The 16,806-nt window shown below is 38.0% G+C and overlaps 1 protein-coding gene across 5 annotated transcripts in view; it reads right to left on the bottom strand.

Annotated features, from left to right (window-relative positions):
• Positions 1–296: 296 nt before the first annotated feature.
• The window catches only part of enpp1 (ectonucleotide pyrophosphatase/phosphodiesterase 1), a 56,429-nt gene continuing 39,919 nt past the window's right edge, over positions 297–16,806 (bottom strand). For all 5 annotated transcript variants that reach the window (XM_088324539.1, XM_088324538.1, XM_088324540.1 and 2 more), the window contains 4 exons: positions 1,844–1,918; positions 1,619–1,751; positions 706–850; positions 297–623 (listed from right to left, as the gene is read on the bottom strand). In XM_088324539.1, the coding sequence (XP_088180665.1) occupies positions 471–623; positions 706–850; positions 1,619–1,751; positions 1,844–1,918 (506 nt within the window). In that variant the 3' untranslated portion in view covers positions 297–470. The remainder of the gene's footprint in view (positions 624–705; positions 851–1,618; positions 1,752–1,843; positions 1,919–16,806) is intronic.

Raw genomic sequence — 16,806 nt, forward strand, 5'->3', positions numbered from 1 at the left:
TTAAGGTGTACAGTGCCTGCATATGTAATATTAAGCTCATATTATCATAGTAGCAAAAAAACAGAGGGGGGGGCGATATTGACAATTTATTCGTCAATGAAAATTTTTTGTGACAATTAATTGTCTGCAGAAATTGTTGTTTTTAAGCCAAAATCAGAGATTTTTTCTTCTCTACTAAACCGCCATTACCAAAGAATACCAGATACTCATGGTATCAGTCTGAAAACTATGATGCACCTACACACATATGATGGTCAGAACAATGTTTTTTTGTCAGTCCATTTTTGGTTCTGGCCTTTGGAAGAAATATGTCATTTAATGACAAAATTAATGAAATCTACAACCAATTTATCACATTTTGCATGACCAAATAATTTCTTTCAGAATAAAACTATTAAAAGAAATGGACATCAAAACAAAGACTGCATCAATTGATTTTTTTTTTCAATACAATAGTCAATTAACAGAGTTCAAGCACTGTGTATAAAAGTCTTAAGCTGCAGCGTCTCTTCCACGGACAACCTGTCGTGGAAGAAGCTTAATCCAGTAAGCAGCTCAACGTCACGGACTCGGGCGCTGTGCAGATCCATCCAGTCCTGCATCCACCTAAAATCTGAAGCCACCTGTGGAAAAAAAGTCCAGGTGGGTTGCAGTTTTCCGGGATCTGTGAAGAGGTGTGGCCAAAGCACACAGGCATTTACTTACAGGGTGAACTTCGTTGTACTGTGTTCTATGTGGCAGGATAAATGATTTGACTTCAAGGGGACCATCGCAGTTTTCGGGACCAAAAGTGGAATTCTGGCAACTGGTCAGGATGATAAAAAAGTGTGTCGGCATGGAAGCCTCGTTCCTGGTAGGTCATCAGAAATACAGTTATTAAATGGTAATAGAGCAAGGAGATAAAAAAAAATATATATAGACAAATGAATGCATGACATTGATAATAAATTGTAAAATAAATATATTATTATGCATTTTTTCCAAATAATTTAAACATTAAAAAATAGTAATAAATATTCAAAATAAGATTGTATTTCATTTTAAACATAAATAAAATGACGATCAAATAAATATTCAGTTTTAATTTTCCTTCAAAAAAGTTAAAGCATTTAGAAAATGTAAAAATGTATTTGAAAATGCAGTAATAATTAGTTAATTTTATTTTAAAGAAAACAATAAAATAAACCTAATTTTCATTCTTACCTAAAAATTGTGATGGTTTTGAATTCAATACTATAATTTCAATTTTCTTTCAATGAAACAAAAAATATATTAAAACGAAGGATTCTTAAACAAAAATGAAAGAATCTTAAACAAAAGAACAACACTAACCCGACTTTTTTCCCACAGTTTGATTACAAAGTCTTGTTTTCAAAAAGATTAATTATCTCACTAAATAAATAAAATAATAAAAAAAGGTAACTACAATTTTATTCAGAAAAATAGCAATAAACTTCACCCAACTTTTATTTCAACAAACTTTAATAACGAAAAGCCAAAAGAATATTCCTATCGGTTTCTTGTACCTAGCCAAAACTGGTCAATCAATAAATATTTTTAAATTTATTGCACAACCCTAAACAGTGAACATCCACAATACATTAAAAATACATCTTACGGTGCAAGTGTCCTAAAGGCGTCGACTTTTCCATTATAATCTTCATCGAATATTGGACCGCTCATGACATTGACTCCGTTCAGCATCTCAGAATACTTTGGGAGGAGGACACCATGGAAAAAGTTCCAAAAATCTGATGGAAGCAGAAAAAAACTATGGAATTCTTACCTGTACCACATATGATAAACTTTGATGCGTAACTCATTTGCATACACAATAGCTCACCTTGAAACGCGGGGAACATAGGTACCATGTTGCTTATGATGCGTGCGTCTCGGGCACCGTTTTTTACATTCAGGCCTTTTGGGAGGAAAATGCAAGAGAACAAAAAAATGGTTCCTAGAGCTTGAGACAAATTGAATCCCAGACTTTTTTTGAAGACTTTCCAATAATGTTTGAAATCAGATTTAAGACCAAGTAGACAAAAAAAAACACAATTGAAAAAAAAACGCACAAAAAAACAAACAAATATTTCTTGCACACAATACATTGTGCCTCAAACACATTACCTGACACAGCTTTTAGCCATGGGGAAAAACTTTGGTAGGACAGCCACTTCTCATAACATTTACATTTTGCCATGGTCTAAACTAAACATCTTTTTTCCAAGTTGCTATGTGTACGGTAGGGGTACCTAAGACATGGGTCTGCTCTGAATGGCCAAACTGGAGGCACATCTTCGTTTTGATAGTTCCGTTATTGTGGTCACGCCATGTTGCCACAAAAGTAAATTGTTGAATATTAAAAAAGACAATGGATAAATGTTACTGCTAGGGCTGCACGGTTTTAGGAAAAATACGTATTGCGATTTTTCGGACCCGTATTGCAATTTTAGTGCGAGTTTCGATTTCTTTTCTTTTTTTTAAAGTGCCTTTTCTGTGGTATTTTTTGTGAATACTCAATCTTAGTGAGCAGTGATTCCTATAGAATTCTGTCAAACCCTAGTGGGTGGACAGTCTAGGGCAGGGTCCATCTGCAGCCCGAGGGGTAAGGGTTTGACGCCCACATCGTAATATGAACATTTAAAGGGACAGTTATAGTATTTAGCACTTCCGAGTGGTAGAAAAAAAATCTTCCATTAAGAAAAAAATATTGATTTGAAAAATAATATAAAATACACCAACTATGATACAAACGTGCATTTAAAAAAAAATAATCGTTGCTCGAGAAATTTGCATTTATTTTACATAACATGAGTTAATTGTCCTACATCTTGCTGCTAAGGGTAACTATAAACCTCAAAAAAGGCTGAATAAGAAAATTGGATGTAAAATTGAGCATTTTAGTCAATTTGAGTCTTCATAGTTTTTATTCTTCTTGGACTCGTGTTTGGTTGCACTACACAATACAGCAACATTGAGTGGTGAAATAATACATATTGTCCCTTTAATCTGTAAGTAAAAAACGTGCAAATCACGGATTCATTTATACTTTTCAAAATATTTTTTTAGATATTATTTTGTGTAGCAGATAAAAAATATATTTGAGAACAGTGGAATGTTTTTAATCAGATGTTTTCGTGTGGAATACCTGATTTGGGCACGTTTTCCCTGGACCCTAACTCCACAGCAGTTCCAGGAATCAAATGGACGAGACTATTTCAAGGCAGTGGAGTATTTACGACACTGCGTTGTTCACATTTTTTTTGTTTTCCTTTCTTTTTTTCATCTAGCGTTTTCATCATATTTATGCTTATCCTGGTCTTAATTGAGGAAAAAAAGAGTTTAAAAAAGGCTAAAAATTTTAGGGATGCATCGGTTGAATTTGGGGCCACCCTCCAAAACAGGCTGATTACGCCCATGGGTAAAAGTTCACTGTAGATTAAAAGATAACATCACCCCCTCCTCTCCTTTGGGACGTAGGAGCATGGCGGCGAGACAAAACCATGTTAAGCATCCAATCAACTATTCATAAACATGTTACATAACCCATACGCCAAATAACCCCCAAGTAAGCAAGTGAGAGGACGAAAAAAGCCAACAAGCGAAAACACGAGCGTGTATATAGTTAGTGTTGGAGTTATATACATATATTTATCCTACAGTTGACAGTAATATGTTATAAGTGTTCTCAGCCCTTTTTGTATAGTTTTCAGCCTAAGCTGTTCTTCAAGGCCATGAGTTGTTTTTTGTTTCTGTCTGTTTCACATCCCAGTGGGTGCACCCTGACCTGTGCATGCCATAACTCAAGTTGTTTTTCTCCAAGAACCTTAATATTAGAAGGGAGGGTTCGGGGACTTGTTCAGAGCGAGCGAGGAGGAGATGTGTAACAGCCTTGTCTCCGCGGCTCTCATGATAATGATTAATAAAATAACCAAATAAAAATAACCGATTCTCTATGTCTTCTTTTATTTCAGAGCGTTTTATTAAAAATGTTGGGGACTTAAACCTAACATTTAATTGGTCCTTCGAGCCGGATTCCAAGATACCTGACGATTCCAGGACGCGAGAGGAAAATCCAGGAAAGACTGTGGCCACAGCATAAAGACCCTTTTTCCGGGACTGGACCTTCCCTCGCGGGCTGGGATCTGACGGTTGACGGAAAGCCAAGGACTTAAAGAATCGTGAGTAAAATTTATTCATAACATGATGTGCATGTAGATAACCGGTAAAAGAAAATGTCTCGCGGGGGGTAGATTCTTAAAGTTTAAGGATCCTCCGTCAAAAAGATAGATAACCGGTAAAAGTAACTGTCTCGCGGGGGGTAGACTCTTAAGGTTTAAGGATCCTCCGTCGAAAAGTAAATGTCTCGCGGGGGTAGATTCTTAAGGTTTAAGGATCCTCCGTCGAAAAGATTAAGAATCCTCCGTAGAAAAGGAAAATCTACGGGGGGTAGATTCTTAACAGAGACAAAGATTAAGAATCCTCCGTTGAAAAGGAAAATCTACGGGGGGTAGATTTTTAACAGAAAAACCCTGACAATTCTAGACTCTATAAGGTAAACAAGCGATGTAAGAGCGTGATCACGATAAAAAAAAAAAACAAGACGTCTGTGTGATTGAGAAAGAGCGAATGAAATATAAAGTTGTCTCTGGGCAATTGTATTTTATATAAAAAAATAATAATAATAATAATAAATACTCGATGAACTCCAATGTGAAGACTGGAGAGTCATTTATAGGGAAGATCCAACCGCAATCAGTGAGAAATTTAGGAAAAATAAAAATGAGCTATTTTAGATGCGTTAAATCAAAATAATGCCAGAATAACACCGAAAAAGATAAAATATTCCTGTTTTCAGTTCAAAAAATTGGTAAAAAAGGACTAGGAAGACTAGGAAAAATCTAGTTGAGTGAATTGGAATAGATTAATTTGAGATAAGGGCATTTTTATACAAAAAAAATATTGAAAAAATTGTTTATAAATATTTTTTTTTCAATGAAAATGGAAAAAATTGATTGAGTGGAATTCAAATGAGTTAGATAACTTAGATCAATACATGCCATTTTCACATTAAATAAGTGAAGCTAAAATAGTAGATTTAATTGGTTTAAAGAAAAAAACAAAAAAGAAAGAGAAACATAAAGGGGGAAGTTAATTAAATATTAAAAGAGATAATTTGTAGAAAATTAAGTGAGACTAACCTTAATACAATAGATTGGGACAAATAACCTTACTTTTTCAACATTGAACTGTGTTAAATCTAGAGTAAGTAAATGGGTGAGAGTGGAGCACATTATAGGGTGCTTTTGGAGGTCTTCATTGACTTGAAAGGCATTGTATAAATGCAGACCATTTGCGACTTATGGCATTACCTTTGTGGAAATGCCGTGGTGTATCATAAAAAGGAGTGTTTTCAGAAGATAACGAGAAACTGTTTGAACCTGAGTAGGTAGGATCATAGGTCATAGCGACGACTTTGGCGGTGATTAATTAAAAAGGACGTGATAGGAGTGGAAGAAGAGAAAGGGAGTATTTTTCTGGGTTGAAGAATGGTTTTAGATGTAGAATGGGAGGATTCACACGTGACACCTGGGGTCATGCAGTTGATCGAGCAGGCTGTGAATAATAAAAAAAAGAGGTGAAAATGAGGGCGCAGGAAGTAAGTGGACACTAAATTAAGGAGAAGATAAGGTTATAGTTATAATTGATACAATATTTACACAAAAATATTTGCATGTAAGATGTTACATACAGTTGAGATTTGTGTAATATGCATTTGGTGAAAAATAGTCACCGTAGTTAAAAAAAAAAAAAAAAGTTGTCAGCATTGTGCAAAACATTTGACAATAATTTTATAGATAAGCTATAAAAATAAAAGAGAATTATATAAAGGATGAAAATCTATTTGAAGGCAAATGAACATAGACATAACATATTGTTTTGCTTTAGAACAAGAAATGAGAGAAATGCAAAGTATTACAATAATATAAATTCGACTACAAAAATACTGTAGTGATACAAACACTACACTATTTTGTTGCCATAATGGGAAATATTATAGACTACAGAAATATTATTAGGGAACTATCGTGAAAACACTACAAAGGAACTAAGGTAAAATTTGATTTTATAGCAAAAGTGTTGCTCTAACGATGTTTTTGAGTTTTGGAATTTTGGTTCTTGTCTCATTTGGACTCAACAACCCGCTGAGGAGAAAATGGAAGAACGGTAAGGAAAAAGTAGCATTAATAACGATGATGAAGATATTACATGGGATGAACAATGGTAAGTGAAAAACCAATTTTAATGATATTAAAGGAATATGGCAACAATAAGGGCGTTACAGGTGAGATGCAGAAAAGTTTTGTGTTCATATTCGGCCGGTATGAACCATAACCATGACAGGTAAATCTCATCAGCTATACCGCTTGTCCTCAGTGGGGAAGCAGGAATGTTGGAGTCCATCACAGCGATCATCGAGCAGCGATTGGAGGACACCCTGAACTGGTTGCAAGCCAATTGCAGGGCACACAAAGATAGACAATTCACTAGCTCATTCACACATAGGGACAATTTGGACCAACCAGTCCACCTGAAATGCATGTTTTTGAAAGAGGTAAGTAAACCGGATAGCCGGAGGAAACTAACGTAAACAATGAGAGCATGCAGGCTTCGCACAGGAACCAGTGGCTGGTTGTGAACACACACACCTGTTCCCAGGTCCTTAGTAATGCTGCACACGTGCTGGCCACTGCGCCACCGTGCTGCACACACATATATAATATATATATATGTATATATATATATATATATATATATAAATATATATATATATATATATATATATATATATATATATGCATCGGCTCGCTACAGTTTAACTGTACGGGTCAGGTGCATCGACATTTCGTTCTGTGTGCATTGTTACAAGGAATGACAATACAAGTAAATTATCATTATTATATATATATATATATATATATATAAACACAGCAACTGCGCTCCCTGTGCGCTTCGATGTTTTCAAAAAGCACTCGATGATCTTATTTGGTCGTGAATTCGCATTTACCATGATTACGGATGGTACCGAAGACTTATAACGCCGCTAGCCGCTTCGCTAGCTTCGGCTTTTCTTCCATCATGGGCCCCTTCATCACGCCGGCACGAGAATTCCTCAGGGCAAGGAGTTGAAATACACGCATTTCTTGTGCGTTAAAACCCATGTCCATAGGATAGAAGTAATCCATAGTGTAGTTGTCAAAACGGGAAGAAAAAACACCGAAGATAGGAGCAGACAATAAAACAATTGGGCAGCTGCTGGAAAAGGCAGCCGCTCGTGGCAGCGCCGCTTTCCCTGGATTTTCACAAAGAAAAGATTTCCATCTGCCGCAGGAATGTCGAACTTTTGGACTGGCGTGACGTCATCCACTCCGCTACAAGCACCCTCGGGCATCATGTTAATCTGTTAATAAACAACGGGGTAGACTGCTGGAAGTGTGAATTTCCCTACGGGGATGAATAAAGTATCTATCTATCTATCTATCTATCTATCTATCTATCTATCTATCTATCTATCTATCTATCTATCTATCTATCTATCTATCTATCTATCTATCTATATATATATATATATATATATATATATATATATATATATATATATATATATATATATATATATATATATATATACATATATATATATACATATATATATATATGAAACAATTTTAAAACTGAACTATCAATAATGATAATATGATAGGAATTTTGAATTCCGTGTACTAGCTTGCTAAAAGATTTATAGATCTTGGCAGAGATCTAAGAACCCCTGAAATTTAGTGATACAAAGATCGAAGTTATGACAAATATAGTAGATATCTGCGTATTCATTCAGTTTTGATCATCAAATTATTAATTTATTTTCTGCATTTGTTGATAGTAATTGCGAATAACCGGCTTGTCTTTTTCCATTTTTCTACTTACAGTACTTTTCTTTAACATCTTAGTACAACATAATTCGTGATATCAATCATCAAAGCAAATGAGCCTTTTAAAAGCAAGCTCTCTTTGATGAATTGAACAAGGAAAAAAGCCATTTGTCTAATAAAAAGACTGACCTTCGCTCGACAAGAATTACCAACAACAATGACGTAATCTTGAAGCGACGAGATCTCATTAGCTAAGATCGGCGTGCAGGAAAATAAAAACACATACAGCAAAACCAAAATAACGATAAGGCTTGTAATGCGTTAAATCTTCGTCAAAGAGTAAACTAAATGATAATGACAATTTAAAGGAAAAAAAGTTGCGTCCCCAGCATAAATGATGCGTTTAGGACAGGTAAGTGGGAAAATGAAAACACTGAGTGTATAATACAAGAATATTTGAGTAAACAACTAATCATTTTTCGTTGAAAATGCGAATAGCAAAGGGTAATAACTTTAAGACGTGTAGTTTTGCTCCTAATAAAGCAAGGACGATTAAAGCAATGAAGATGACTAAAAACCGTCCATAATTTTAGTGTCAATCTTCTCGTTTGTAAATGGACAAATTCAAAAGAGGCGTAATACGTAAAAAGATTATTTCCTTAGTTGTTCTCGTATTCAATAATACATTACTCTCAATAAAATGATGCAGGTCATTTGAACTATTTCAAATAATCAAAATTTTGAAAGAAGTTTGAAAATGACGACAAACTAACACGGAAAAGAAAATTCGAGATTAGAAATCATTAATAACGTAGCTGAAGCTATTTCAGTCAATGAATGAAATATTTCCTTTAAACAAAGGAAAAAAGAAACGTATTAATAGTCAGACCAGATCATGTTGATTTGTATAGCCTTAATCACAAGGGATCTCGAAGGGCTGCATAGAACAAAGACTAATGCGTAGAAACAAAGATAAATAAATAAAAGATAATGAATAAACAAAATAAATACACTCAACAAGATAATTCATAAGTGACAAGTATGTATTGCTCTATATTGAATCAATAACAAAAGATTGATTATGATTACAGAGAGAAGAAAATACAATTAGAAAAGTTATGACATTTTTTAGATTTTTTTAGATCTTGATGTTTAGGGGCCGGTCACACAGACATTTGCGGCTGAATCACGGCTAAAATTTTGCGTTTTTTTTTTGCCCGTGGTTGCCCGGGATGGAAAATGCGCAAAATTGGCCAACCCGCTGTTGATCTGTGGTATGGCCGGAAAAAAGACGCCGGCGACTGTTCCGCTTCCTCTCATCGCGTCATTTGCGCATCATTTCCGTGTTTAGACCACGTGTATAAAAACTGCCGAGCCGGTGTTGTGCCCAAATCCGAGTCCTATGCAACACCCATAACCGCCCCACCCCCCCGCGTGACTTTTTCATCCACGTTTTAACAAACGCATTTTGTAGAATACGATCGCACTTTATTGTTTAAATAAACGCGTTATTTAGACTAGGATCTCCCAATTGTTATAATTAGCTCGATTTAAAGTTTTAATAAGCGTTTTATATAGAATACGATCGCTTTCGTTGGAAGCGCAGCAGAATGCGCGTTCACGCGAGGGGGGGAGGATTTTATATACGGTGTGCATTACCGTTCGATTACGTTCACAACAAAAACAAAGACGGAATGGTTTAAGTTGTATTACATTTCCAACAAATGCAAGACGAAGTGGTTTTGGTTATATATTCGCCATCACATTCCCTAAAAGTGAGATTAAACGAGGTAAATGTGGTTGTAATAGCGAGGGGAAGCTAATCTCGGAAACGGACTGTAGAAACACAGTCCCGTGAAGATCAAGATTTCAAGCTATGGCATCAGTTTTATTTTATTATCTTGATAAGGACTGTCAATAAATAAAAATGGATTGAGACGAGGTCACTACGCTGACTGGGGGGCGGGGGTGAGGTTTAAGGGTTGTTGGTCTATCTTCTTTATTCATTATTCATTATCGATCAGATCATAATACGCTACAAAGCTTAGGAGCCGAAATTCTTACTCTCAGCCAAAAGGCCAAATTAAGGTCCTAGCAATAAAGCGTTGCTGCGATCATTGCGAATGCACCGAAAGATTTATTCAAAATGAAGAGAAACTATGCTGACGGGGATCCATGATCACCCCTTTGACGTCACGAGCACAACTGACGTGTGTTTGGCATTCGCGCTGTTTATACACGGAGAAAGGCGTTTGAGTGTCACACGCTTAACACGCTAATTTCACGTAATAACACCGCGATACAGGCGCAGAACATGCTATTACCATGCTCCACCCACGATTAACCGCTGAAATTTCCCGTCCTACCCATGTGTAACCACGCCCTGGCCGCGGCCAGAGCACGTCGTTCCGCGTCATTTCCGCGTCATTTCCTCGTGTTGACCACGTGTGCGGCACGCGGTTTAAACACGTGCTCAAACTTTTGAGCTGCTCAAAAGTTTTGAACGCGGCCAACCACGTGAAAATTTGCGACCGCGAGTAAAGCAAGTCAAGTCAAGTCAAGTCATTTTTATTTGTATAGCCCTAAATCACGAAGAGTCTCAAAGGGCTTCACAGATTGTTACACTATATTACACAAACTATTTTCAACCGACAGAGGAGTAGGTTATTCGTATGCAATGGAGTAGAAGTGAGTTTTAAGTTTAGATTAAAACATTTCCACTGAGGTTGCAGATCGAATCTCAGGGGGAAGAGCATTCCACAGCACCGGTGCCCGGATGGAGAACGCTCTCGAACCAGCAGAAGACTTCTTTGCTCTCGGGATCATCAGAAGACCAGCACTCTCAGATCGTAGGCTTCGGACCGGGACATAGTGGCAGATCAGATCTGAAAGATAAGAGGGAGCAAGTCCATGTATGATTTTGTACAATACTAAGAGAACTTTGAAGTCACATCTTTGGCTAACTGGGAGCCAATGCAGGTTAGCCATAATCGGTGTTATGTGATCGTACTTTTTTGTCCTAGTTAAAAGCCTCGCTGCGGCATTTTGTACTAGCTGAAGAGACTTGATTCTGGACTTCGGGAGACCGGAGAGTAGTGCATTGCAGTAATCGAGACGGGAGGTAACAAATGCATGAATTATTGTTTCCGCATCAGACTGAGACAGTATTGAACGGATTTTAGCAATGTTGCGAAGATGGAAGAAGGCAGTTCTAGTAATTTGCTTTACATGCATCTCAAAGGATAGATCAGGGTCAAATATGACACCTAAATTTTTAACTGAGTAACTCTGTGTGATGTGACATTTGTCAATGTTCACAGCAGTTTTTGCGAATAAGTCCCGGCATTTAGAAGGACCAATGACTAACATTTCGGTCTTTTCAGAGTTAAGACGCAAGAAATTGAGTGACATCCACTCTTTTATCTCAGTGAGACAGGCCTCCAAATTTCCACAGTTTAGTGTGGAAGATTCCTCCAACGGAAGATATAGTTGAGTGTCGTCTGCGTAGCAGTGGAAGCTGATATTGTACTTGCGAATAATATCACCTAATGGAAGCATGTAAATGTTGAAAAGTAGGGGGCCGAGCACTGAACCCTGCGGAACACCGCAGGTAACATTAAAGGGCTCAGATGTCGTTTCACCATATTTAACACAGTGCGTCCTATCTGAGAGGTAAGATTTGAACCACGAGAGGACGGCTCCTGAGAGACCAATCCATTTTTCCAACCGTTCTAGTAGGATATTGTGGCGCACTGTGTCAAAAGCAGCACTAAGATCCAGCAGCAGCAAAAGTGATGAAGCGCCAGAATCCATTGACATTAGGAGATCATTTGTTACCTTGATCAGAGCTGTCTCAGTAGAGTGGTTAGCCCTGAATCCTGATTGCATGGATTCAAAAAGGTTATTCTCCGATATGAAAGCATTCAGCTGCTGTGCCACTACTCTTTCGAGTACTTTAGAGAGGAAAGGTAGGTTTGACACAGGTCTGTAATTACTTAATATTTCTGGATCAAGGTTGGGTCGTTTCAGTGTGGGTTTAATAACGGCGGACTTAAAAGCTGCTGGAACTACACCTGAGGAGAGTGACGTATTTATAATATTTAGAACTGAAGGCCCAAGGACGCTAAAAAGACTTTTAATAAGTGAACCTGGGAGAGGGTCGAACTGGCAAGTTGTCGGTTTGGCCGCATTCACCACTTGTTTGAGATCATCAAGTGACAGTTCACTAAAACCGGCCATTTTCCCAGGGCAGCCAACCTGTCGTGCATTTGTAAATTTCAGTCCTTTAATACGTGTGGTACTAACAATATCTTTTGCAATTTCTTCCTGTATGCATTGAATCTTCTTAGTGAAGAAGACCATTAAGTCCTGAGCAGAGTGTGTCGAACTGTCTGCGATAGCCTGTTGCCTTGTAAGCGATGCTACAGTGTCAAAAAGGGCTTTGGGGTTGTTCTTTTGAGACGCAATCACCTTCAAAAGGTAGGCCGATTTTGCAGAGGCAAGGGCCGCTTTATACTTTAACAAGCTGTCACACCAGGTTTGATGGAAAACCTCAAGCTTGGTAGCGCGCCATTTTCTCTCCCATTTCCTGCATTCTTTTTTAAGGGCTCTAGTTTCATCAGTAAACCAAGGTGTGCGTCTTTTAGGACGTGATTTTAGTTTTATGGGCGCTATTGAATCCAGCACACTAGTCAGGGTGGTATTGAACTCATTCATGAGTGAGTCAATCGAGCCATTGTATTTAGGAAAGGACGCAACTGCTCCAGGAAGGAGTTCAAAGAGCTCAGAAACTGTGCCAGTGCTTATATTGCGTCCGCTAAATCCCTCAGCTTTATTAAGTCTACATTTAGTTAGCACCTCAAATGTCACTAAATAATGATCAGAGATAACAGTAGTACACGGTAGAACCATAATGTTTGAGGTTAAAACTCCTCGAGTCAGAATCAAGTCTAGCGTGTTCCCATTTTTATGGGTTGGCAAGTCAACCAGTTGAGTAAAACCAAATGCATCAATTAGAGAACTAAACGCAATAGTAAGTGAACTGTGTGGGGAGTTCATATGAATGTTAAAGTCTCCCATAATTATAATTTTGTCTGCATAGGTTACTAGTTCAGACAAAAGTTCAGCAAATTCGTCTAAGAAAGTTGTGTATGGCCCAGGTGCACGATAGATAGTTATTACATCAATTGACAATTGAGGGGACCGCATCACAAGAGCCTCAAACGTTTTGTAATTATTAGAGGTACGTGTATTAAATTTGAGCGATTTTTCAGAGATTAGCGCAACACCACCACCTCTTTTCAGCGTGCGTGCTATATGACTACTCTCGTAGTCTGGGGGAGAGGCATAATTTAGCGCTAAGTGCTCATCCGGGCGTAACCACGTTTCACAAAGACCCATACAGTTAAGTTTATAATCACGAATAATGTTATCAACAAGTAAAGCTTTTGGAGCAAGCGATCTAATATTTAACAGACCAAATTTCAGCTTTGCTGAATCATTTGACTTAGCTGAACTCTTTGTAGTCTTTGTCGAGATCTTCAAAAGCTCCCGGCGTTGTGGCCGCTCGTGAGCGCTGAGTTTAAAGCGTCGGTTGTCCGGCGAGGAATGAATGGTGGAATTAGTTACATCCTCGCGTCCATCCTCGCGTCCATCTTGCTGCTTGGACTTCACACGCTTCACACATCTACCTGCACGGCAACCACGCTTCTGGTTCCTTTCTTTACGGCGCCGTCGGCGTCGTTTATTAAGAGGAATAGCTGTCCACAAGGATGCCGGGTCTCTTTGAAGTTCGCTCGGTATATAATGGGCGGTATAAAAAGTGCCCGAAAAATCGAAATTTAGACGCCCACCCAACCGAATAAGTTCGTCCCTACTGTAAGTGTTTTTGGCCACACATGTGTCCAAAAGTGAAAGCAAAAAAGACAAGAGAACGGCAATAAATAGAAGATTAGCTGGAGAGCTAGCCGCAAGCATGTATCCATGCGCAGCCGCCATCTTGCACAATCTCTATCTCGTCTATATGGCGGTCTCTAAACGTCCAACAGCGCCCAACGGCATCTGCTTCACGGCCAGAAACTTCTGGCCGTGGATCAGCCTCAATACGCTCGTGAAAGGCTGCGTACCCGCGCTCTGAAGAATTGAGTAGGGCAAAATTTTTTTGCGCTGCCACCCGCGCGCGAATTTCCGAACTCGTGTCAAGCACCGCTGTATCTCGTCTGAATGGCGAACTCAATGCGTCCAATAGCGTCCGCCTCAAAGGCAGAAATTTCTGGTCGTGATTCAGCCGCAAATGTCTGTGTGACCGCCCCTTAGATAGTGTGAGGGTTTGGAATTTTGACAAGTTTAGCCCAAAGGACAATTGGGAGGACAATTGATTACACACTGAATTTTGTTTAGAATGAGTGTTACGATTGACAAGTGATAAACAAATGTGTAACAAATACTGACTTATGGTTTGGTTAAGTTAAAAGGAAACGGTTTCTATGGAAGAGCATTTTTAGAAGACAATGAGAAATAGATTGAACAATCTTGAAGAGGGTCATAAGAAATAAAAATAACGGATTAGTTGATTTCGAGACATATGCTAATTTAAAAATAATTGCATGGGAAATAAATGGATATAAATTGATTAAACTAAGATAATGTCTACTAGTACTTAAATTTAGAGAAAAAATTGAATAATACGGCCAATTTACAACAACAAAAAAATCCCACTACGTAAGCACAATGGAATTAATGAGACTCTTAAGTGCCAGTGAATTCCACAAAAAGACTCTTTCCTTTCTTTTTGAAAGTCAGTGCACTCTCCAAAGGACATATCAATCTGTCAAAAAGAGGTCATGGACAAAAATTGCTGAAAGACACAAAGACATCAGTCATCCATTATCTGCGCCGCTTATCAACAGCGAGGCCAAGGGGGTGATGGGGCACATCCCAGCTGCTTTTCACAGCTAACAGGAGATTCCTGCAGTCGTTGCCAGTGGAACTGACAAAAAAGTCAATAAAGTCATTTTGTGTTTGAGATGGACACATTTTGAAAGTATTTTTGATGGGCCAAAAGTAACATTCAAATGGTGATTGTAATGTGGAATAAGCAAATCAAAAGACTGAAAGACAACAACATTCAAGAATACGTCTGCTTGAAGTTATATAGAGTCTTGTTAATACAAAGTGTAAATGTATTTGAGGAAGATTGATAAATTCATCTTGCAAATTTATAAATGTGTCTTATTTCACTCGTATTCATAGATAGTGAACTCAGGTTTTAACTCAGGGGGGAAATTTTGAGACATTCAGTAAAATAAAAGTTAAAACCTAGTTATGTCTGAATGTTGAATGAAGTATTAATATCACCAGTTGGATTTAAAAAAAAAAAGAAAAAAAAAGGGGGGAATTGTTGGAGTTATATGCATATATTTATCCTACAGTTGACAGTCATATGTTATAAGTGTTCTCAGCCCTTTTTGTATAGTTTTCAGCCTAAGCTGTTCTTCAAGGCCATGAGTTGTTTTTTGTTTCTGTCTGTTTCACATCCCAGTGGGTGCACCCTGACCTGTGCATGCCATAACTCAAGTTGTTTTTCTTAATATTAGAAGGGAGGGTTCGGGGACTTGTTCAGAGCGAGCGAGGAGGAGATGTGTAACAGCCTTGTCTCCGCGGCTCTCATGATAATGATTAATAAAATAACCGATTAAAAATAACCGATTCTCTATGTCTTCTTTTATTTCAGAGTGTTTTATTAAAAATGTTGGGGACTTAAACCTAACAGTTAGCCAAACACTCCATCAATCAAAAAACTATAAGACCTTGAACAAAACGCAGGGTCTTGCGATTTTACAACCGCACTACGTCACATCGCGATATCAATTAGAATTCGGTTAATTGTGCAGCCCTAGTTACTTTCTTGTTTTCTGGTCTATAAGTCACTGTTATTTTCATAGTTTGGCCGGGGCTGCTACTAATACTCCAGTGAGACTTATACAGGTCTTTTTTAAAAAAATGGAATATTGTGATAAAGTTCCCCATTTTCCAAAATGTAATGATGAAAAATAAACTTTTATACTTTTTAGATTCATTACACACCAACTGAAATATTTCAGGTCTTTTATTTTTTTAATATGAATGATTTTGGCATACAGGTCATGAAAACCCCAAATTCCTATCTCAAAAAAATAGCATATTATGAAATGTTAAACAGGCTACTGACCTAGTTATCTGAGTCAACCAGTTAATTCTACACACCTGCGAATGATTCCTGAGACTGATAAAAACTCCCAAGTCTGATTCATTACTCAAAACTGCAATTATGGGTAGGACTGCTGACCTGACTGCTGCCAGAAGGCCACCGTTGACACTCTCAAGCAAGAGGGTAAGACACAAAAAGAAATCTCTGAGCAAAAAGGCTGTTCCCAGAGTGCTGTATTAAGGAAGTCCGTGGGAAGAGAAAAAAGTGTGGTAGAAATCGCCGTACAACCAGAAGAGGTGACCGGATTCTGAGAAAAATTGTGGACAACTGCCGATTTCAGACCTTGGGGGACTTAAGAAAGCAGTGGACTGAGTCTGGAGTAAAAGCATCCAGAGCCACAGTGCACAGGCGTGTGCAGGAAATGGGCTACAGGTGCCGCATTCACCAGGTTAAGCCACTTTTTAACCAGAAAGAACGGCAGAAACGGCTGACCTGGGCGACAGAGAAGCAACACAGGACTGTTAATCAGTGGAGCAAAGTACTTTTTTCAGATGAAAGTAAATTTTGCAGGTCCTTGGGAAAGCAAGGTGCCAGAGTCTGGAGGAAGACTGGGGAAAAGAAAATGCCAAAAAAGTCCAGAGTCAAGTAATTAGAGTCAGTGATGGTCTGGGGCACCATGTTAGCTGC

Source organism: Urocampus carinirostris, chromosome 20 (genome assembly GCF_059441175.1).
Source record: "Urocampus carinirostris isolate Australia breed hairy pipefish chromosome 20, RoL_Ucar_1.0, whole genome shotgun sequence".
NCBI lineage: Eukaryota > Metazoa > Chordata > Actinopteri > Syngnathiformes > Syngnathidae > Urocampus > Urocampus carinirostris.